At 48.7% G+C, this 24,009-nt stretch overlaps 2 protein-coding genes across 7 annotated transcripts in view; both read left to right on the top strand.

Annotated features, from left to right (window-relative positions):
* The window catches only part of ZSCAN2 (zinc finger and SCAN domain containing 2), a 40,328-nt gene that overhangs the window by 11,497 nt on the left and 4,822 nt on the right, over positions 1-24,009 (top strand). The window contains 1 exon segment of the mRNA XM_072800692.1: positions 6,283-7,724. Within this exon segment, the coding sequence (XP_072656793.1) occupies positions 6,283-7,724 (1,442 nt within the window).
* On the top strand, positions 16,243-22,293 carry LOC140618328 (putative SCAN domain-containing protein SCAND2P). Of its 6 annotated transcripts, none has more exons than XM_072800634.1 (5): positions 16,243-17,955; positions 18,802-18,991; positions 19,983-20,050; positions 20,999-21,080; positions 21,533-21,985. In XM_072800634.1, the coding sequence occupies exons 1-5, from the start codon at positions 17,554-17,556 to the stop codon at positions 21,676-21,678; spliced, it is 888 nt and encodes a 295-aa protein (XP_072656735.1). In that variant the 5' UTR covers positions 16,243-17,553; the 3' UTR covers positions 21,679-21,985. The 6 variants fall into 6 exon arrangements, with proteins under 6 accessions (XP_072656735.1, XP_072656720.1, XP_072656729.1 ...); XM_072800619.1 differs by lacking the exon at positions 19,983-20,050 and having other exon boundaries at positions 16,244-16,662; positions 17,445-17,955; XM_072800628.1 differs by lacking the exon at positions 19,983-20,050 and having other exon boundaries at positions 16,244-16,662; positions 17,483-17,955.

A 24,009-nucleotide genomic window follows, 5' to 3' on the forward strand; every position in this document is an offset into this window, starting at 1 on the left:
ATTAGTAGGTAATGCCACCTATTTTAAATTTGATAGAATACATAAAACTATGAATCATATTCTCTTTATGGTGTGATAAAATTTACATAACAAAATTTGCCATTTTAACCATTTTTTTTCATTTTAACCATTTTTGTTGTATTTCACAGACATTAAATATATTCATATTGCTATACAACCATCACCATCATCCATCTTCAGAACCTTTTCCTTTTCTCAAACTGAAATTCTATGCCCAGGAAACAACTCTCCATTCCTCCCTCCCTCCCCAGCAGCACCTGGCACCCAACATTCTAATTTCTATCACTATGATAAATTTGCCTGCTTTTGGTACCTCATAGAGAGTAATCATATGATATTTATCCTTTTGTGTCTGGTTTATTATTTAACTTCACATAATGTCCTCAAGATTCATCCATGTAGAAGCATGGGTCAGAATTTCATTTCTTTTCAAGGCTGAATAATACTCCATTCATTCCTTGATGGACCTTTGGGTTTTCAGCACTTGGTTATTACAAGTAATGCAAGAACGTGGGTATACAAACACCTGTTTCAGTCCTTGCTTTCAGTTCTTTTGGATGTATACCCAGATGAGGAATTATTAGATCATATGGTAATTCTATGTTTAATTTTTTGAGGAGCCACCACACTGTTTTCCACATTGACTGCACCATTTTACATTCCAGCAGTGCACAAGGGGAGAATCATATATTCATTTTTTAAAGATTTATTCATTTGCTTTTAGAGCAAGAGCATGTGCAAGGTGGGGAGGGGCAGAGGAGAGAGAGACAGAATCTTAAGCAGACTCTTTACTGAGCGTGGAGCCTGAACAGGGCTCAATCCTAAGACACTGAGATCATGACCCTAATCAAAACCAAGAGTCAGATGCCCAACTGACTGAGCCACCAAGGCACCCTAAGAATGATATATTCTGTTCAGTTTGTCTCAGGGACTCATTTTTTTTAAAAAAAGATTTAATTATTTTATTTTAATTTTTTAATTTTTATTTATTTATGATAGTCACACACAGAGAGAGAGAGAGGCAGAGACATAGGCAGAGGGAGAAGCAGGCTCCATGCACCGGGAGCCCGATATGGGACTCGATCCCGGGTCTCCAGGATTGTGCCCCAGGCCAAAGGCAGGCGCTAAACCGCTGCACCACCCACAGATCCCAAGATTTAATTATTTTAGAGAGAGAGAAAGAATCTCAAGCAGACTCCACGCTGAGCAGGGAGCCCAACACAGTGCTCAATCCCAGGACCCTAGGATCATGATCTGAGCCGAAGGCAGACGCTTAACCGACTCAGCCCTGAGGCATCCCTAAATTTTTGTTTTTGTTTTTAGTTGTCTCTGTACCCAACGTGGGGCTCAAATTCATGACTCCAGGATCAAGAGTTGCATGCTCTACCCATTAAGCCAGGCAGGCGCTCTTTATTTTTGCACTGTTTATTTTTGCACTGGTAAGGACACACTTCAGGTGCATGATTTGCCAATTTTAAATAGTATGCCTTGAACTCCCAGGTTTAGGGAGGCAATCCAGATGAGGCAGTCAGTCAATGAATATGTCCTCTTTCCCACCTTCTCTCAACCCCAGTTTTGGCTAGAGACATTTCTATGTTGCTCTGTGGCCTCTACATTCTCTTCTCATTGTAATGGCCACAGTAATTTGAGACTTCATTCTGGAGTCCCACGTGTCAGGTGTTTGTCCTCGGCCTGTTTGCCCTGAGTTCCCCTCATTTTGGTTGACCAAAGCTCACCTCCTATTTAATTTTCTCTAAGAAGGACTCAGAGGAACCATATTCTGCGAATTTGTGCATATTCAAAGCTGTTTGCCTGCAAACATGATACTTGAAGGACAGTTTCATGAGCACAGAATCCTGGGCATCCCCTTTCTTTCCCTGTCTGCCTTGTGTCTGCAGGCATTGTCCCTGTAGAGCAGTCTGAGCCCAGCTGGTTCTCTTCCCCCATGGGAGTGATCTGAGCCTTTTGCCTTGCCATCCCTGTGCCCGTCGTTAGCCACTCAGTGTCAGTTTTCCTGACATAGTGCACCTGTCCAGGGTCCTGGCAGCTTTTTGCTTTCAGTGTTTGTTCTGTTCTTTGGTTTTGTTCCCCCGTTTGAGAACTCCCAGTTATGTGTGCATGGCCTCTCCTTTCATCTGACCTCTCTGTCCTTCTTGTTAATCCCTTTGTCCTCTTTGTTCCCTTCCTTTAACTGCTCTGCTCATCTCAGCCCTCTTTTCCCCTTGCTGGGCTTGCCAGCATGCCTGTTCTCCTTTTGCACTTCCTCTCAGCCTGTCCTCTGTCTACAGATTTCCTCTGCTGTCCCGAGTCCTGCCAGCTCCACTCCATCTCTTCCTGCTGTCTCACTGTCTCTTCCTTGACTTTTACTGAGTGGTCTTCCTTCCTAGAGGCAGTTGCTTCATTTAAGTTTTTTCTTCTTTTTCTTTTCTTTTTTTTTTCTTAACAGAGAACGTGCGTGTGCATGGGGCGGGGCAGGGGGGCGGCAGAGGGAGAGCGAGAGAGAGAGAATCTCAAGCAGACTCCTGGCTGAGTGTGGATCCCAAGGCGGGGCTCAATCTCACTACCCTGAAATCATGACCTGAGCTCAAAACCAAGAGTTGGATGCTTAAGTGACTGAGCCTTGCAGGCACCCTTTGTTTAAATTTTTTTTTTAATGCATGAAAAATGTCACTTTCTTAGTCATAATTGCCATGATTAATACATGATTAATATGTGAGGGTGAAAGGCTCTCTCCTTCTCTGCTTTACAGAAGCAGAAAGCTTCCTGCAGTATATAGGTCATCTGGGTGATTCTGGTTGTAGCTTCACCTCCTGTGCTTCTCTGAACCAAAGAAGCCAGCCCTGCTTGCCCTAGTTCCCAGGTGCACTGTTGCTCTTAATGGTGAGTCCCTTACCTCCAGGAAGTGATTTTCTGTCTGAGCTTTTTTATGTCCTTTTTTTTTTTTTTTTTTTTTTTTTTAGATTTTATGTATTTATTCATGAGAGAGAGGCAGAGACACAGACAGAGGGAGAAGCAGGCTCCATGCAGGGAGCCTGATGTGGGACTCCATCCCGGGACTCTAGGATCACACCCTGACACGCCCTGAGCCGAAAGCAGACGCCAAACCGCTGAGCCACCCAGGTGTCCCCCCTACCTTTTTTCAAAAAGTAAGCGCCACACCCAGTGTGGAGCCCAATGGGGAAGCTTGAACTTACGAGTCAACTGCTCAGCAGACTGGGCCACCCAGGTGCCCCTCTGCCTGAACTTTTTAGTTGCCCCTCAGTTCCCTGCTGCCCCCCACATGTTGCCTTCCACATTTGTTCTGTTCACTTCCTGCCTCATTGGCCTCAACCATGTCTCTGCTGGTTTTGGAAGGCCTTACATGTGTTTTGATGTCTGCAAGTTAATCTTCCTCCAATCTCACTGCAAATGGAATTTGAGTTTTTGTTTGTTTTCCCTGTTGCTTCTGAGCTCATTCCAGAGCATACCAACCAGTTCTTCTGAGTTTAAGGCAGTGGAAAACCTTATCAGCTAATGTCTCTATTCAGAAGAGAACAATTACTAAAGTTATTTTTTTTAAATGGTTTATTTATTTATTTGAGAGAGAGAAAAGCAAGCTGGGAGGAGAGGCAGAGGGAGAGAAATTCAAGCAGACTCTCTGCTGAGTGCAGATGTGGGGCTCGATCTCATGATGCTGAGATCACGGCCTGAGCCCAAATCAGTAGTCAGGTGCTCAATTGACTGAGCCACCCAGCTGCCCCTACTAAAGTCCTTTTTAAAAATGTTTTTGGTAGTATTAGCTTGTAGAAAATCAATCAGGGCCTCTGCCTGGAGGACCTTGTAGAAGAATGGTTGATAGCAGACCTCTGTGCTAGAAACTTCCAAACCCTGTTGCAGGAAGTTGAGGAAGCGTAGAGCTGCTGGTCCTAGCCATATGGGAGCCTGCTTTGTGCTTTGTGACCTGAGCCAGAAGGGCAGTTCTACAAGCCCACACGTGACCAGCAGCATATGTGCTAGTGAGCGTGAAATGTAATCATGTGCTTACTTGTAAGCTTAAATACAATTTTATATTGACTAGCAGTATAACTAGGACCCAGGTTCTGCCTGAGGGCCTGTCACATTTTATCATGTGCACATATGGAAATTTGCCTTAACCTACAGAAATTAATAATCACCGAATTGAGCATCTAACTTTGAAGATTTTTTAAAATTTATTTATGCATGAGAGACATAGAGAGAGAGACGCAGAGACACAGGCAGAGGGAGAAGCAGGCTCCATGCAGGGATCCCGATGTGGGACTCGATCCCGGGTTTCTGGGATCACACCCTGGGCAGAAGGTGGTGCTAAACCGCTGAGCCACCGGGGCTGCCCGAGCATCTAACTTTAAATAAACTATTTTGGGGGTGCTTGAAGTGCTCAGTTGGTTAAGTGTCTGCCTTTGATTCAGTCCTGGAATCGAGCTCCACATCAGGCTCCCTGCTCGTGCGGAGCCTGCTTCTCCCTCTCCCTCTGCTTCTACCTGCCCTGCTTGGGCTCTCTCCCTCTCTGTGTCAAATGGATGAATAAAATCTTTTAAAAAGAAAAAAAAAAAAGAAACTATTTCTTAGCTTCAATAATGGGAATATCACTAGGACCTCATGTCATTATTTTACTAATTGTCTTCCCTGTTTTGGATGGATCTGCTTTCTCTGGAGGTCTGATGTTAAGTGTTAGAAATAATCAGCTATCCTCCTTATCAATAAATCATTGATTTATTTCTGTACACCCTCTAGAATTCCAAAAAAGAATTGAAGACAACTTATAGAAACAGAGCACAAGGGTTCTCACTTCGGCAACACATATACTAAAATTGTAACAATAAGGGAAGATTAGCCAAAAAAGGAGGGAGAGAGGGAAGGAAGGAAACACAAGGAAATTATATAAAAAAAGGAAATAGTGGGAGGTAAAAATGAAAGAACACAGGTTGTGGGCTGCACAAACATGCAGTATTCTCTCTCTGAGCATTTGGCTCCAAGCTTCCGGGCAGGCAAGGCAGAGAGGGAGCCATGACCAGAGGCAAAAGGCAAACACACATCAGTTGCCCAGAAGAGCAGTTCTCTTGGGAATTTCAGTTAGAGGGAAATTTCCTTCTCGTTCATAAGAGGACATTGTGTGGCATAAATAGTGTCACCAACAACTTCCTGGCAGCATTAACATTCCTGACAGTCATTAATTTCTAATGACACTTATCAGACTGTTCCTGACTGTTGGCCAGAGCCGTTAAATCAACATACCACTCAGTTCTGCAGTGAGGTCCAGGTTCATGGCTCTCCACTGCTCTGGCTCAATCCTGGGATAGACTTCAGAGTCTCTCAGTGAAGGAAGAGGATGCATTTGTTGTCAGCAGTCCGTCCTCATGATTCCTTTCACCTGAATGTTTGACAAATTTCTGGATGGTATATATTTTTGTACTACCAATGGGAGGTCCATCCGTAAGCTCCTACTGCAGATACATTTTAGGGCTCTTTTAACTGTGTACTTGTTTCCGGTCATCTGTATAGACCCTAGAGTCCTTGTTGCAGGGGCCCTGTCATCTTGTCTGTGTCTTACCTATTATAATCTAATAAGATTATAAATACCAGACATATCATAATGCATGAGGTTACTATATAAGCTCTTTTTGAAAGGAGACTGAGCTTTAGGGAAATTTCTGTGGTCCAGTGAAAAATCCATTCATTCATTCACTAAATGTAATTGCGTACCTGTTACACACCAGGCACAACAGTGAGAATTAGGGGTCATTGTGTACCCTGTTGCCTTCTATTGATTAGGATGTTCCCATTCCCACCTGACTTCATTTCCCAACCAAGAAACAGATACAGACCTAGAACCCAAATCTTTAAGACTTAGAAATTCTGGGTGATTGCCACATGGGTAGGAGGTCTGACAAGTAGATAATCATGTAGAAGGAAATCAACCTGGTTTGAAAAGTTGGAGGATTCTTTAGCCTTTTTTTTTTTTTTAAGATTTTATTTATTTATTCATGAGAAACACAGAGAGAGAGAGAGAGGCAGAGGGAGAAGCAGGCTCCCTGCAGGGACTCAATCCTAGGACTCAATTCCAGGACTCCAGAATCACACCCTGAGCTGAAGGCAGACACTTAACCACTGAGCCACCCAGGTGTCCTACCTCTTTATTTTCATTAGAAGTTTAATGTTTTAAATATTTCCTTGGTTTCCTTTCTTTTTCTCATCATTATAGGAAATTCCATATAAATTGTACGTCCTTTTTTACTGTTTCAGATTTCGAGATCCAGAGTGACAATGGGGAGAATTCTAATCAAGATCTATTTGAGGATGCAGAGTCACGGGAGATGTTCTCAGAAATGCCCGAAGGGGAAGGCATCCCGCAGTGCGACTGGGAAAGTGACCGTGAGAGAGACTGTGGCTCCAGGGAGCCCCAGGCAAAGGCCCCATGTGAGGATGCCCGGGAGGTCCCCACCCAGGGCAGGGAGGTCGGGCAGCTCATCGGCCTTCAGGGCACCTACCTGGGTGAGAAGCCCTATGAGTGCCCCCAGTGTGGGAAAACCTTCAGCCGGAAGTCCCACCTGATCACACACGAGCGGACCCACACAGGAGAGAAATACTACAAATGCAACGAATGTGGGAAAAGCTTCAGTGACGGCTCCAACTTCAGTAGACACCAAACCACCCACACAGGAGAGAAACCCTACAAATGCAGGGACTGTGGGAAAAGCTTTAGCCGGAGTGCAAACCTCATCACCCACCAGCGGATCCACACAGGAGAAAAGCCTTTTCAGTGCGCCGAGTGCGGCAAGAGTTTCAGCAGGAGCCCCAACCTCATTGCTCACCAGCGAACCCACACAGGGGAGAAGCCCTACTCATGCCCTGAGTGTGGGAAGAGTTTTGGCAACCGGTCCAGCCTTAACACGCACCAGGGCATCCACACGGGTGAGAAGCCGTATGAGTGTAAGGAGTGTGGTGAGAGCTTCAGCTACAACTCCAATCTGATACGGCACCAGAGGATCCACACAGGGGAGAAGCCATACGAGTGCCCTGACTGCAGGCAGAGGTTCAGCCAGAGCTCAGCACTCATCACGCACCGGAGGACACACACCGGGGAGAAGCCCTACCAGTGTGCGGAGTGCGGCAAGAGCTTCAGCCGCAGCTCCAACCTGGCCACGCACAGGAGGACGCATCTGGTGGAGAAGCCCTATAAGTGCGGCGAGTGCGGCAAGAGCTTCAGCCAGAGCTCCAGCTTGATCGCCCACCAGGGGGCGCACACTGGTGAAAAGCCGTATGAGTGCCTGACTTGCGGGGAGAGCTTCAGCTGGAGCTCCAACCTCGTCAAGCACCAGCGAGTGCACACCGGCGAGAAGCCCTACCAGTGTGGGGAGTGTGGCAAGAGCTTCAGCCAGCGCTCCCAGCTCGTGGTGCACCAGCGCACCCACACGGGTGAGAAGCCCTATGAGTGTCTCATGTGCGGCAAGAGCTTTAGCCGGGGCTCCATCTTGGTCATGCACCAGCGTGCCCACTTGGGGGACAAGCCATACCGGTGCCCCGAGTGCGGGAAGGGCTTCAGCTGGAATTCTGTTCTCATCATCCACCAGCGTATCCACACGGGGGAAAAGCCCTACAAGTGCCCCGAGTGTGGCAAGGGCTTCAGCAATAGCTCCAACTTCATTACCCACCAGAGGACTCACATGAAAGAGAAAGGGTACTGAGCTGGCAGAGAGGCATAATGAGGGCTGCCCCCCAATACTGGCATCCCTTTAGGAGAGCCATTCCTCCTAAGTGGTCTTTGGGGACTTCTGCCAGAATCTCACCCTTGCTCATCCTCATCTCTACCATGTTGCCATCTTTGTGTTCAGAGTCAAACCCCCAGAACAGAGCACAGGAAGGGATGGTCAGAAGTTGTGTCTTTTTCCTGTTTCATTGCACGACCCACGATGGACTTCCTCTCTCCTGATCCTCTGTGTCTGTTTCCTCTTTGGTAGAGGAAGGTGAGTGTGTGGGCCACACACACGGGCCACAGGCTCAGAAATACTGGAAACCGGTAGGTGTGGTCTGGTTATCCTGCTGCCACTTGGTTAGGTTAAGGTGCCTTCACCCCAAGTTGCTGGCATGCCAGAGGGTTGGGTCAGAAGAACCTCTTCCTGGAGTTGTCCTGGGCTTCAATTTCAGGTCACGGTGGATGGGCTTTTCCAATTCTGAGCCATCCATATGAAGGTAAAGCCTTTTTCTATCCATAGAAAGTGTCAGGAACATGTAGGCACGAGGGAGTGTGGCCTAGAACCAATGTCCCAGGAGCTTTTCCATTGGTAAGAGTGGAGCAGGACCCACCAGTGAGGGTATAAACTGAGGAGGTTGACACGTTTGCTTGTGTCTCTGCTTACCATCCTGTGGTAAGTCGGCTGCCAGGGGAATGCACTAGTTTTAGTGGGGTTCTGTTTTTTGAGTGTGAAATTGGGAGCCCCCAGCCACCTACCCCTGGCGGACAGTGGTTTCTGTCTCTTCGAGGGTGAAACAGTCTTGCTCTCTTAGGGTGGGCTTGTGTCTTCACCCTCATGGATACATAGCCCCTGAATCATCTCTATGCACTTGTCATTCCTCTGTTCTTCTGTTTTTGTTTTTGTTTTTTGTATGTGCAAAGCTGGAATTTGTCTGATAGGTTTTATATACGTATATATTTTTAAGGAAGTGTTGATTTTGAGGACACATCATCTGTCCTCTGGAGAGATCTGGGCTTGAATCAGTTGTTGTCCTGAAGGTGTCGATCTTGGGATGCTACCAGGGCTTTGTTCTTGGGTCCTTGAAACCATAAAGACCAGGGGGTGATAGCAGGGCAAGGGGTTTGTTATAAGGAAGAGGAGAGCAGATCAGGTGTTTCTGGGAAATATGAAACCATCTCCTCCAGTGCATGGAGCCTATGCTCACAATGGGCCTTGGTTCTTATAGAATGCTCAATGTTTCCTAATAAAATAGAGTCCCATTCTTTTCCTGTGTCTGCCTTTTAATGTGAACTTGACTATTAGCAAACCCACACCTCACTTCCTACCCACTCACCTTCTGCCCTAGGCCGAAAGTGGTTCAAGACCTTCAGGGAGTAAAAATCAGTGGTTTCAAAAAACACACCTTTGGGTGAACCGAGACTTGTGTGCTTGACTAGTGCACACACCTGCCCACTGCCTTTTGCCAACAGTTCATTCAGTCTGTCAGGCAGGACTTGGAGTGGCAGCTTTGGTCAAGGAGCCAGGCGGTCTTCTAAGGAGGTCGTTGGGAATCCTCTCTTTCCAGAATCAATCAGCTAGATTAGACACAAGGAGGACATTTCTAAACTTGGCAGTGACAGGGTTTTTTTTTTTTCAATTTATTTATTCATGAGAGACACAGAGAAAGGCAGAGACATGGGCAGAGGGAGAGAAGCAGGCTCCCCATGGGGAACCGATGTGGGACTCGATCCCAGGACCCCAGGATCACGACCTGAGCCAAAAGCAGACGCCCAACCACTGAGTCACCCAGGCATCCCAGGAGTGACGGTTGTTAAACCAAACCACGTAGGCTGTGAAATCCCCATCATCAATCCCATTCCTTCATTTCCTTGCAAACATTAAGGACTTAGGTACCATCACTGTGTTAGGTACTAGGGAAGGGTGATGAATGAGAAATTCCATTACCTGGCTTCATGAAGTTTTCACAGAAGTAATCCCATCTGTCTGGGAAGCTACGAGAACTGTCCAAGGGAGAATGGATAGGGTGGTTTCCTAGCTGATACTAGGTTCTGGTGTTTGGGTTGTAGAAGATACTGGCTCTCTCTTCCCCTAAGTCTCCACTTAAGAAAAGAGGTGACATTAAGCTTAGCAAAACTTTCTATTTTTTTTACTCCTCTCTAGTTGATAGGCACACAAAACATCTTAGAAAAAAAAGGGACACAAGATCAGGCTGGACCCAGGTTGGGAAATGACCGACCGTGGTCATAGAAAGGCCAAGAGTCCTCTGCTTCCTGTTCTGCTTGCCCCTGGAACAGGTATGTGGGGGCAGGGAGGGCTCAGCATACACAGGCCTTCGCGTGGCTTGGCCTGGAACGGAAGGGCATGGCCTTCCTGAAAAGACCTCAGGAAGCCCCAGTCCTCTTGGCAGATCTCCTGCCAGCCTTTGCTCTCAATTCAGTTACACCTATGTCTGTAACAAGACATTTCCCCTAGATGTACATGCATTTAGGGACTGATGTTCTGTCGCCGGTTGGTTCTAAGTTCATGGGAACAGCCTTGGGACAGTTGAAAAATTTATAATGAACACCTGGGTGGCTTAGCCAGTTATACATCAACTCTGGATTTAGGCTCAGGTCGGGATCTGCTCCCTCCTCCTCGTGCACTCTCTCTAAATAATAAATCTTTTAAAAATTTTATAATAAATAGTACAAAAACTGCAGTGGGTCCTACAGCCTCAGACTCTCTATGTTCAGGAGCCCCCTCCCTGCGGCCTCCCTGGTGTCTATCAACAGTACTGCCAGGCCTGGCCTCATCAACCCCACACCTGGGAGTCCCCCACGACTCCTTCCTCCCTCGCCACCCTGAGGGCCATTCAGGAATCCAATTCTACCTGCCAGCTCCCACCTCACCCCCACCCCCACACGGAGCACAGTCAGACCCTTGTACCTACAATAGCACCCAAGCTCTTTCCACTTCACCCTTCAGGTCGTTGCTGGCATGAGCGTTCTCCAACACAACTGAGCCTGGCACTACCCATCTTAAACCCTCTGGGGCTCCCCATCCCTACGTTCCTTGGATGGCCCCCGTGCAACCTCTTCACTGCACCCCAATCCACAGACTATCCTTGTCCCCCTGGCCGCTCCCCGTGAATGTGTTCCAGGGGGCCTCGCCTTGTCCTCATGCTGTCCCCCCTTTTCTGAAATGCTCGGTCTGCCTAGGGCATATCTGTACATCTCAGAACACCCAGCCTGGGTACCCCCTCCTCCAGGAGGCCTTCCCTGCTCTTCTTTCGCAGACCTGACCCTGCCTCCTGCACTGGCTCGTTCCCTGACTTTAGAGTCTGTGAGATGATTCTGCCCCTCCTCTGCCTTCTAGACAGAGGTCCTAAACTCTGTCTCCAGCACCCGGCTCAGGGCCTGGTATGTGACAGGAACTCAGTTTATTTTTGCCAGCTGAGTTCTCTTCATGGGGATATACAGAAATGAAGAGGCAGGTGGAGCCCAAAACTCTGAGTTGGAAAATAGACTCAGTTTCCCACACTTTCCTTTGGTAAGAAGATAAATATAAATTAGTTTTTTTTAAAAGATTGTATTTATTTATTTGAGATAGAGCACGAGAGGGAGAGACAGAGCATGAACAGTACGGCAGAGGGAGTGGGAGAAGCAGACTCCCTGCTAAGCAGGGAGCCCAACATGGGGCTCGATCCCAGGACCCCAGGATCATGACCTGAGTTGAAGGCAGATGCTTGACTAGCCACCCAAGTGCCCCAAATGTAAATTAACTTAAACCTCAGTGTCTCTCACCTAAATTATGATTTATTGGAATTGGTACATGAAATCACAGCTGAAGACATAAAAACCAACTATCCAGGGTGCCTGGCTGGTTCAGTAGCTAGAGCATGTGACTCTTGATCTTGGGGTTTTAAGTTCAAGCCCCATGTTGGGTGTAGCGATTACTTAAAAAAATAAAATCTTAAAAAAAAAACCCAACTAACCAGTATCCTAATGAAACAACTCATATTTGAAATATCACAGATATCAAAACGCAGTGGAAAACTAGGCATCTTCTTACTGTAGCCAAGTCTAATACACAATCTGTTTCTCCTCTGTCTGGACAGGCAATGCAACTTGGAGACTGTATCTTACTCTTTGGTCCCAGTGTAGTCATATGACTATATCCTGAGACAGCTCCCTTTGTTTTGATCTTTTTTAAAAAATACAACATACAGATAAGCCCATGGAAGTGTAAGCTCCTTGCACTTTTACAAACTGAACACACCTGTGTGGCCAGCACTCAGATCAAGAAACAACTTTGCCAAAAAAAAAGAAAGAAAGAAAGAAAGAAAGAAAGAAAGAAAGAAAGAAAGAAAGAAAGAAAGAAAGAAAGAAAGAAAGAAAAAGAAAGAAACAACTTTGCTAAATCCCAGAAGTCCCCTTCAGGTCCCCTCCCAGGCAGTACTTTGGCCCCCTGTCCCCTGCCCCCATTCTCAAGCTTGGTGTAGTGGAGGGAGTGTGTGCACTGGACAGACCTGGCTCTAGACACTTGTGCCATTAACCACACACCCTCATTTTTATTAGAGATTTTACAATTGGAGGCAGGTCATAATGAGGCTTCTTTTTCTTTTTCATGGAATTTTCTTTCCCTTTGGGTTGTGTTTATAGTTTACGAAAAAGCCCTAATAGTTTATAGTAACGATTTACTGAGCGGTTACCATGCACAGGCTCTGTGCTAAGCTCTCCACATATGCCCCACTTAATCTGGACAACGAGGCAGGGAGGTAAGTGAGGTAGGTCACTATCCCCACTTTAGGGCAGAGAGGCCCAGTAAGTACGTTGCCCAATGCCTGTTCTGCTACTACAGCCCTGAGAAATATCTATGGGAAGAATGGAGAGAACAACAAAACACTGAAAGATAACTGATATGCTGCCTATGAGTCTTCTCTGGGGCTGGCATCAAGAAGATCCACAGATGTGGGCAGCCCTGGTGGCGCAGCGGTTTAGCGCCGCCTGCAGCCCGGGGTGTGATCCTGGAGACCTGGGATGGAGTCCCACATCGGGTTTCCTGCATGGAGCCTGCTTCTCCCTCTGCCTGTGTCTCTGCCTCTCTCTCGCTCTCTCTGACTGAATAAATAAATAAATCTTTAAAAAAAAAATAGTCTTCTTTAAAAAAAAAAAAAAGAAAAAAAAGAAGATCCACAGATGTAATTGGCCTTTCCTTGCACGTGACCATGTGGCCAGTGGTGCTCTTCCCAGCCCTTTACCCCCTACCTTGGGGTCCTGTCTCCTAACAGAGAGCTCTGCGGGGGCCCTCACAGGCAGCACTGGAGTCTTTCAAACCTCCCTGCTGCAGGGCCCTATGAAGCTATTCCAAATTTCTGGACATAGGAGTAGGGTCCTTCCTTTTCCCATCCTCTTGACTTGATAAAATAGCCCCAATCCCAGAGGGAATAGACATAGAACTGCATGAAGGATGGTCAGGTTTTGAGCTGGAGGGTTTCCTAGCCTGGGGTAGAGTAAGGGTGGATGGTGAATTCCATTTGCCTTTGCAACTGGGCTCAAGCCTCTGGCATCGGCAGAGGCTGTGGCTCTAGGGCCCTCTGGCCCCTGGGGTTCCCCGCTCCTGCTGGCTCTTCTCAGTGTCCTAACCCTGAGAACTTTCCACCCTTCACAGGCCCCAGGCAGCTGTAGAACTGCTGCGGGATGTGGAGTCTGGGTCCCAGGAAACCCTGCCCAGGCCCCTGACCACTCCCAGGCCCCGGCAGGCATGACATCTCTGTTGCCTGTTTACACTGTTGGTACCAGAGGCAGGGGTACCTGCCAGGAGGCCTCAGAGGTGGTACATTCTGGCAAAATCACCACAGATTTCTGGTCCCCAGCCTTTCTGGTGCAGAGCCTGGAGATGTACACCTGGAGCCTGGAGAGTACACCCAGAGATGATGGAATCCTGGGTGGTAGGCTCGTGTTAATGATCCCCAGTTATGAATTCATAGTAGGGGATCTCCTATCGCAAGCCACCTTCAGAGCACCCCTTGTTCCTGGTCTTGAGTGACTGAAATGAGTGGCTTTATGATCAGACAGTGCTTGAGCAGCATGGAAGGAAAGGAAGGGATCATGTGAGGGACAAGCAGACACCAGCCACCCTCAGGAGGCAGCTTATCAAATCCAGCTTATCTTCATGCCCCCCTCACCCCCAGCGCCGTCTACTCAGTACCCAAGATCCCCTTGATAACTCCTCCTTCCAGGTTGCCCTATGAACACGTCCTCTTGTTCAGATATGTTAGTATCACTGGTTAAACTGGAGTTAAATGGATGTTCCAGTGTGCCCAAGGAACAGTAGCCTCTACTCATTATATGTGGCTGTGATCCATCAAATTTCTGGAGGATAAGCTTATCTCCTTCATCTGGAGATCCTTGTCTGCTGAGGCACTGCTTATCAACACCTCCGTGCAATGTTTTTCTAAATACATTCCAAAGATCTAGAAACCAAACTTGCTTAAACTGACTAGTGACCTCTGCTTGCCTCTTCCAGCTGTCCCACACAGTGACGCCCTTCAGAGCTCTTAGGCCCTGTGCGTCTCCCACCCCCTCTGATACTTGCCGTGCAGTGGGTGGAGTGTTGGGAGCCTGGCAGACCTGGTTCCAGACACACTTGTGTGGCTGACTAGCAGTATGAGGAGGGCAAATCACTTCTGGAGGCCTCATTTTCCACATCTGCCAAACCGCTGGTGATACTTGCCTTTCTCATTCTGGAAGGCTGCTGGGAAGAGGTAAGTCACTCTGTAAGGCCACGAACATTGAAATGCTATTCTCTCTGGTAATACTGACAACTCTGATCTAGATGGAGCCTGCTTTCACCAACAAATGGACCTGTCTAGGTTTTTGAGGACAACTGTCCTCTGAGGAACCAGGAGGCTGCAAGAAGGAAAGTATCTTATCTAAATAGACCTTGGGGGAGGGGGTCCTTTAGTCCTGTTCTTTAAGGGGTGTGACTCACCGCTTGAGGACATGTATGCATTTTTCCCTTGAAATACTAATGTGGTGTTGATGGTGAAGGTGATATGACCTGAGGTTGGGACCACCCTCTCCATGCTTGATTTTGCTTACAGTGAAAGTTCCACTTGCTCAGGAAATGAGTTAAGGTAATATAGGGGGATCCCTGGGTGGCGCAGCAGTTTAGCACCTGCCTTTGGCCCAGGGCACGATCCTGGAGACCCGGGATCGAATCCCACATGGGGCTCCCGGTGCATGGAGCCTGCTTCTCCCTCTGCCTATGTCCCTGCCTCTCTCTCTCTCTGTGACTATCATAAAAAAAAAAAAAAAAAAAAAAAAAAAAAAAAAAAAAAAAGGTAATATAGGGCATGGGCTTGGATCAGTGATTTTCAATTTTCTTTTTTTTTTTAATAGCAGAAAATACGTAAAAGCAAAGCTGCTCTGGTGATTTGGTGGGAACTCACAACTTAGGACTTTCTGGAAAGCCCCTCTTGTCACCTGGCCCTTCCCTTGTGCATCTCCTCCCCCACCTCAGGTTGCCAATTGTGTGGGCAGAATCATAGCTTCACGCACCTCCAGTTGAATTTTGGATCTTTCATTTGTTATATAGGGAGATCTATGCAGGATTCCTTGTCAGATCCAAACCAGATAAAATATGCAATGTAGATGCTTAATAAAGTACAGTTTCCTGCCCCCTTCCCCTGTAACTGCACCTTCTTACCTCTTGGGCTCACCCAGTTGCTCTCTGGTATTTCTTTCCAGCCACTAAGTGCGAAGTCACCTTTCAGCACTTACCACACTGCATTGGAGATATATGAGTGGTTCTGGGCAGCATTTAAAAAAATGCATCCCCTAGGGGCCCCTGTCTGGCTCAGTCGCTGGAGCACGCGACCCTTGATCTCACCGTGGTTAAGTTCCAGCTCCACGTTGGGCACAGAGATTACTAAAAACAAATAAATAAACTTAAAATAAAAATGCATCCTCTGCTGGACTGCATTCCTTAGAGGAGGCGGGAGTGTTTCCTTTGGGCCAAAGTGGATGTTCCATGACTGATTCTTGAATGAGTAAGCGTCAGTAGGATTCATCCTGAATCTCCCAGGACTGTGCACTCAGGAACTGGGGGTGGTGTGTGGTGTATGTACACGTAAAGCATTTCATAGGGGACATGCCAGAAAAGTACTTTCTTAAGTAGCAAAAAAAAAAAAAAAAAAAAAAAAAACAACTCTGAATTGGAGTCCTGGCTTCACACTCGCAGACTTCCTGCCTGCAAGGGTCCTTCTCTGTCTCAGCGCCCCCGAGAGTGCGGGAAAGGAGGATGTTCACACGTCCTCCACCTAGGACGGTCCTACCCGTGGCTCTGAACTCCCAAATCCCGCGTGCCGTGAGGTCCCACCCATCATTAACGATTCGTCTGAAACACATAGACGCCTAGGCCACCCCCGCAGCTTATTGGCTAACGCCGCTGTCAATCTGCGGGCACTGGCGGAGGCCTATGGGAAATGGAGTCCGACAACACCGAGTCCTTCTGGGGCTTGCGTTTCCGCTTCCGGTGTTTAGTGGACGTCCGAATACCCGGACTCCGGGTCTGGGCTTGGGGGTCCGGGTCGTGTGGGGACATTGCGTAGCCGCGGAGCTGGTGCGGCGGGCCCCGGCCGCCCGTACTCGCGGAGCCTCCGGAGGCGCGCGCAGGTCTCAGCGGGGACGCTGGCCGCCCTCGCCGGCGGGGGTGGGGGGCGGCGTGGCCGGACCGATACCCTGGGTCCCGCCGCCTCGGGCCCAGGCCCCGTGAGGGTCCCGGGCAGGATGCGCCCCTCGTGCTGGCACCGCCGTCCTTCGCGCCGCCCACCGGACCCCGCGGGGAGGACCCTGGCCCCGTAGGCGCCGAGGCCACCCAGTCCGCAGGGCCCGCGTGGACCCCGTAAGTCTTCCAGGGAAGGTCGCCCGCGGAGCCACCTTCCAGTGTAAGTCACGCTCTGCGGGCCAGCCCCTCAGCCCACGGTCAGGGAGCCCCGCGTCTTCCCTGCCAAACATCAGCTCTGTGACCTTGGGCGAGTCCCTGGGGGTCTCCAAGGAATGCAGTCCCTGGGCTGTGATTGACCAGCCGAAGTATCTCTTAACTTTCCTGCCAGCTCTGAATATGAATCTGTGTCTTTATTATCCGTGCTTTTGAAGTTGAGCCAGGGTAGATGTCCCTGTTTGGGGAGAGTTCTTGCAGGACTGGGGAGGCCTGAGTGGGGGGCCCGGTGCCGAGCCCCCCTCCAGAGATGTGGTTAGTTTAGAGGTTGGATCCTATGCGCCTGAAGCCTAGAGCCCGCTCCACCCGGGCGCTGCTCTCCAAGGTGCTGCTACCTTGTGCACCTGCTCGTCCTTGTCCTGTTCACTCCTGAAGACCAGTGGCTTGGGAGGGTGGGCAGCTATTGTCCCCAGGATATCTCCTCCAGCCCTTCCTCATTCATAAGTATGGATAATTGACAGCTTTCTTGGCCTCAAGTAAATTGCTATGCAAACAGTGTCAGGCTCCCCTACTTTCCAACCAGATTGCTAGCCCTTGACCCTCCTCTCAGACTTTGGGAGGTGCTGCCCCACACATCTCCATCCCCACCCCAGCGACAGAGGGCCAGACTCCACAGGCACCAGGACTTGGGAAGGGGAGAACAGGAGGGCTCTTTCCTTCACCTCTGTCTTTCTGGGCTAACTTGTGATGGTCACTTGCCTTCACTCCGTAATGTATCTCTGGCTCTAGAATTTCAAGTTAACTCGGTGACTCCTATCTCAACGTAGTGTCCCAGTGTGCTAAAGGAAGAAGTTTGAGCATCAGAACCCAGTTGCAAGGTTCTTCTCTGAGCTGAACTATGGCTGTGTCCGTGGGCCAACAAATCCAAACTCCTCAAGTGCAAGAAGACCTTCGAATAGTGAAGCTGGAAGATGATTCCCATTGGGAGCAGGAGATTTCCCTTCAGGAGAGTGACCGTGGACCAGAGACCTCCTGCCAGCGTTTCTGGCATTTCTGCTATCAGGAAGCATCAGGACCCCGGGAGGCCCTTATCCAACTCCGGAAGCTCTGTCGTCAGTGGCTGAGACCAGAGGAGTGTACAAAAGACCAGATCCTGGAGTTGCTGGTGCTGGAACAGTTCCTGACTGTCCTTCCTCAGGAGATCCAGATCTGGGTTAGACAGAAGCATCCAGAGAGTGGAGAGGCGGCCGTGGCCCTGGTGGAAGACTTGCAGAAAGGACCTGGACGATATGGGCTCCAGGTGAGAAACAGGAAACTTGTTCTGAGTGGTTAAAATAGGGGAATGTGGGATCCCTGGGTGGCGCAGCGGTTTGGCACCTGCCTTTGGCCCATGGCGCGATCCTGGAGACCCGGGATCGAATCCCACGTCGGGCTCCCGGTGCATGGAGCCTGCTTCTCCCTCTGCCTGTGTCTCTGCCTTTCTCTCTCTCCCTGTGACTATCATAAATAAATAAAAAAAATTAAAAAAATAAAATAAAATAAAATAAAATAAAATAGGGGAATGTGAGAGACTGCACTCCCTTGGTTTGCCAGCGGTATGGGTGACGCATAGAGCTCTGCTGTTTGTGTCAGGTGCTGTTTGCTTATTCCCTGAGTCTGGGAGCCCAGCTTTCCTTCCAAGCTCAGACTGACTCCAGGGAATCCATTACATAGGTTGTTCTGAGTGTTGGTCCCTGCCATTAAGTATGAGTGGTGCTTAAGGTGCCTTGAACACCACTCTGGTTGAGGAGGAACACACAGATGGACCAAAAAGCTGATTGTTGTTGTTTTATACAATAGCTGTCATTCATCAGCAGCCAGCTGGAAGCAAGAGGCTTCACTGGTCTTCCCTGATAACACTGGACCTTTGGGTCCTACTGAAAAACAGCTGTATTTTTGGTTGGCTGCATTTTGCTGGGGATTGACAGGTGTGGCTCCAGGAGAGAGCCTGGGTCCCAGACCTTCTCTGTTAGTCTTCCACACATTCACACTTCTTACTGCCCTGCAGTGATTTGCATAAGACTGATTTCTTCTTTGTTTCTTTGTGTCTTGGGATGATTAAGCTTTAGTACCTATGGAATTTTGACCACTTCTGGTCCTTGAACAGGGACAGAAGGTACACTCAGAGGAGTTGGGACCCTTGGGATCAGCGCCAGGTTCCCTAAGCATCTATCTGAAGCAAGTGCAGACAGAATCCATGTGTCTGTTACAGGTGATGGTGAGAAACTCACAGCCAGAACCAGAAGAACAGTTGAATCACAACCCAAAAGTAGAACTCCGATCCTTCCACAAGAACGGTAAGAGGCAGCAGTTTGGGGAGGAGGAAGGACCCTTCTGTGGAGAGGGTGTGAAAGTCCCTTCTGAGTGGAGGGAGTGGGATTTCTTTCCACTTGGAAGATGGGGCATGTGAAATGAGGCTGGCCACATGAATCTGGGGGATTCTCAATAGACACCTTCAAAGGGAAGATGAGCCTTGGTTGGCATGTTTTGTAAACTTACATAGGGGAGTCTGTGGCACTTTTCCTTATGTGAGTGGCAGGCTACTGGTCCCAGTAGGTTAGGTGTGGGCACAGATTTTAGGCCTGATTGCTGGGAAAAGCACAAGGTAGGGTTAAACTACAGCACAGTAATTCTCAGAACAGGTACATGTGTCCCTAGACCAATTCAGACAATTCATTTAAAAAAATTTTTTTTAAAGATTTTATTTATTTATTCACAAGAGACAGAGAGAGAGAGAGAGAGGCAGAGACACAGGCAGAGGGAGAAGCAGGTTCCATGCGGGGAACCTGACCTGGGACTTGATCCCGGGTCTCCAGGATCAGGCCCTGGGCTGAAGGCGGTGCTAAACCACTGAGCCACCCGGGCTGCCCCAATTCAGACAATTCAAATGTGTTATCAAAACTGAAGAAGAAAATCATAAAACTAGGACAGTCAGTAACCTGGATGGAAGGGAAAAGTCCATTTTTTTAAATTAATTAATTTATTTATTTATGATAGTCATACAGAGAGAGAGAGAGGCAGAGACACAGGCAGAGGGAGAAGCAGGCTCCATGCACCGGGAGCCCGACGTGGGATTCGATCCCGGGTCTCCAGGATCGCGCCCTGGGCCAAAGGCAGTTGCCAAACCGCTGCGCCACCCAGGGATCCCCAGGGATCCCCATTTTGTTTTTTTTTACCAACCTTCTTTCTGGGACAAAGTGATACAAACAGACAGGGGAAGACTCTTCTATTTCAGAGCTAAGTCAGGCTAGTCCCCAGAAGGAGTCAAGAAACGTTGTCTCCAAACAGATCCTCGGGCTCTGGGTCTTTCTCTGGAGGAGAGTGGTGGTGACCAGGGGATCCTGAGCACCTCCCAGGTGAGCTAGACTTTTTCTCTTACTCAGGACACATTTTACTACTCATGCAGGGGGGCTTTTGCAACCAACTCTCTTGCTTATCAGAAATGCCAAGGCAAATTTAGCCATCAGGGAGGCCCAGTAACATTATAGATTTCATCTGCCAGAAAAATGTTACCCAAACAACTGTTGCCTAAAATTCTGTGCCTCTTTACGTAAGGCAGCACCACAGTTGAGGTAGTGAGGAATTGTATTAAAGTCATTCTTTTCCTTGCTCCTGAGATTGTAAGATTATGCTGATTTGCTTGATTGCCTTAAGGGGAATAGTTATTTCCATATCGGAATCTTGCCTGTATGGTATGCAGGACTACGGGTGTAGGTGTAGCCAGGGACCAGGGACGACAGCTTCAGAGTCAGACAGCCCTGAGTTCAAGTCCCAGCTCCACTGCATACTGACTGTAGAATTTTGAGCAAGTGTGAAAAATTTCCAGCACACTGCATAAGTGTTCACTAAATGTTAGCTGCTTTCTTGCTTTATTCCTCTCCCTCTGTTCCCTTCCCCTGCCCCTTATTGCCTTTTTAAAAAAGATTTATTTATTTATTTTTTTAGAGGGAGAGTGAATGAGTAGGGAGAGAGGCAGGAAGAGAGGGAGAGAATCCCAAGCAGACCCCTCACTGAACCCAGAGCCAAACGTGGGGCTTGATCCCCAGATCCCGAGATCATGACCTGAGCCAAAATCAAGAGTCGGACACTTAACTGACTGAGCCACCCAGGCTCCCCATGCCTTATGGCATGTAAAAGCCAAAGAAAACTCATGTTTTAGTTTCTTCTCAATCTTTTTTGTCACCTGCCCTCTGATGAAGGCAGTGTAAGAGGTGTTTTGTCCCAAGGCAGCATATTTTGAGTAGGGTGTTGTGTTTTCTTAGGAGTTGCTGACACTCGGTGATGTGGCTGTGTATGTCTTTCAGGAGGCACGGAAGAAGCCAGAACCTGGATGGAGGAACCACCTGGAAAGAAGTTGGGAGAGATCTGCAAATGGGGCTGTACTGGGTAAGGGTGTCGTGTTCCTGTACAGAAGTTAGCTGGTGAGTTCCCATAGTAGTTACTACTCCAGACCTTTTTGGGCCAAAATTTTCAAGTCCCTCAATCCTGCTTAAAAAGAGACCTATAATCTAATACCAAAGTCAGTGCTATCGAGGATGAGTTTCTAGAGCCCAGAGAGGATATTGTACCGAAGCTCATCTTAGGAAGACGGTCAGTAAAGCCTCTGGTGGGAGGCTAAATTTTGTTACAGGACAGATGAACATGTGTGTATAGTTCTAGATCTGGGCCTGGATTTTTTCTTTTCTTCCCTCACAGTCCTTTCACCAAGGCTTCCCAAGAATCCCCTGAGACTTCAAAAAAAAAAAAAAATTAATAGTATCTCCCTTCCCTGGCATATAAAGTGGTTGGGATTAGATTTAGCAAACCATTGTGTCTTCTCTTTGTCTTCCTGCAAATAGATTTGCCAACCCACGACCTAGGGTCAACTGCCACAGGGAGGAGGAAAACCCACAGAGCCCAGATCATCAGGGTCTCGGAGAGGAGGGCACCAGAGACTCTCCAGCGAGTGGGAGAAGAGTCAAGCCCAGCTACTTGCCCATCCTGAGAAAACCCAAGACCTGGGAGGAGCTGGAGTGGCAGGGCCTGGAGGATGAGAAGGTGGCAGGGGTGCACTGGGGCTATGAGGAGACCAAGATCTTTTTGGAAATTCTCAGTGAGTCCTGAATCCATGAGAAGCTGCGCACCTGCCATCGGAATCGCCAGGTGTACCGGCTGGTGGCTGCGCGGCTGCGGGAGCGCGGCTTCCTACGGACCCTGGAACGGTGTCGCTACCGGTTCAAAAACCTCCAGACCCACTATCGCAAAGCCAGGAGCAGCCGCACTCCAGGCACTTGCCCCTTCTATCAGGAGATGGATGCCCTGATGTGCCCACAGGCTGCCATCCCCATTCCAGATGTGGCAGGGGCTCTGCTTAGCCAGAGCGACCCTGATGTGGAGCAGGAAGAGCTGCAGGAGGGTTACTGGGGAGAGGAGGAGGCGGTGCTGGCTGAGGCTGTGCTGGAACGCGAGTCAGAGGAGCCGGGGCAGAACACGGGCCACACAGCAGCATCTTTAGAAGGGCATTCAGGAGCCATCACAGAGGATTCTGAGGGGTACGAGCTAAGTGTTGAAGAAGTGTCTGGAAGCCCTGGAATCCCCACCCTGCTTCATGGTCCCACTGGTAAGCCCTCGTCGTGAGCAAGATGGGAGGACCCTGGCTGTCAGCAGGGTATGGAAAGAACCCCACCAACCAGTTATTTCAGAGATGCCATGGGGCCAGGGGGTTCTGCACCATCTGGAAAGGGCTGGGAAGGCTATTTTTACAAACAAGTGGGACAGCCCTTTGTTCCTGTGTGCCATTGAGAAAAAGGAAAAACCCTTATGTAAGAATAATATTTATAAGCATAAAAATAAATGTGTGCATATTGTTGGATCAGGTCCTGTCACAGAGGACAAGGAAGTCACTGAGGCTGAGGCAGGCGGCAGGTGTTTCTGCTGGCCTCAGGACACAAACAGCTGCGGCATCTTAGCTTTCCTCTCTTCCTTTCCTCCAGGGGTGCACTGGGGCTATGAGGAAACGAAAACCTTCCTGGGGATTCTTGGGGAGCCCTACATCCATGAGAAGCTGCGCACCTGCCATCGGAACCGCCAGGTGTACCGGCTGGTAGCTGCGCGGCTGCGGGAGCACGGCTTCCTGCGGACCCTGGAACAGTGTCGCTACCGGTTCAAAAACCTCCAGACCCACTACCGAAAAGCCAGGAGCAGCCGTGCTCCAGCCACCTGCCCCTTCTATCAGGAGATGGATGCCCTGATGAGCCCCTGGACCCTCACTGGCACCGTTGATGCCCTAGAGGTGGCGGGAGGCCTGTTGTGGAACAGGGGGGACTCTGAAGAGAACCAGAAGGCCACGCTGGAGGATGTGACATGGGATGGTAGTGAACTGGCCGAGGAACCCCAGGAGGAGCCCAGGAGCCTTGGCCCTCAGGCCTGGAAGGGAAGTCCCAGTGGTAAGCACTCCTTCCTACAGTGCCCCTCAGAGCAGTGGGAAAGGGAATCATTTGGGACCGGAAGCAGGAGAGATGGTCACTGTCTGTGCCTCTGGAATGGGCTTGTCAGGAGAACTGTTATTTCCTTAAGGGACGTTGTTGACTGCTTGTCCTCAGATATTGCTAGAATCAGCCCTCTGCTGAAGCTATGGTACGAGGTGACTCACAAGACAACTTTGAGGGTCTTGCTCTGCTCTATAGCAAATGGGTCTCCCTGTCTTCTTTGAGAAACAGCATTATAGAAACAATATTTAGTAACAGTTATAGGAGGAAAGAGAGGTGGGGGTGACTTAACGTTCCAGTTGTTCATTTCCATCCAAAGTACCCTATCCATGTGAACTCTGTGCATATTATAGACAATAGCCTGCCAGCTTAAGACTTGTCTGTTCTTGGATAAACTGGTTACATACCCTAAGCCTCCATCTTCTCATCTGTAAAATGGACATAGTGACAGTTTCTACCTCACTGGGCCATTACTAGGACCCTGGCACAGGGCTAGCACTCAGCAGATGTTGTCATTATCATGAGCCTTGTAATTATTGTTAAATACATGAACACCTTGCCCTGTACTCCTCACTGATAGGGGCAAGTTTCCTGACTCATTAACTAAACATTTTCTTACAAAAACTAGATTTTCTGGGAGGTACTTCCTTTTTTTTTTTTTTTTTTTTTTTTAAGATTTTATTTATTTATTCATGAGAGACACAGAGACACAGAGAGAGAGGCAGAGACACAGGCAGAGGGAGAAGCAGTCTCCATGCAAGGAGCCTGACACGGCACTTGATCCCAGGACTCCAGGATCATGCCCTGGGCTGAAGGTGGTGCTAAACTGCTGAGCCACCCAGGGATCC

This window comes from Canis lupus, chromosome 2 (assembly GCF_048164855.1).
Source record: "Canis lupus baileyi chromosome 2, mCanLup2.hap1, whole genome shotgun sequence".
Classification (NCBI taxonomy): domain Eukaryota; kingdom Metazoa; phylum Chordata; class Mammalia; order Carnivora; family Canidae; genus Canis; species Canis lupus.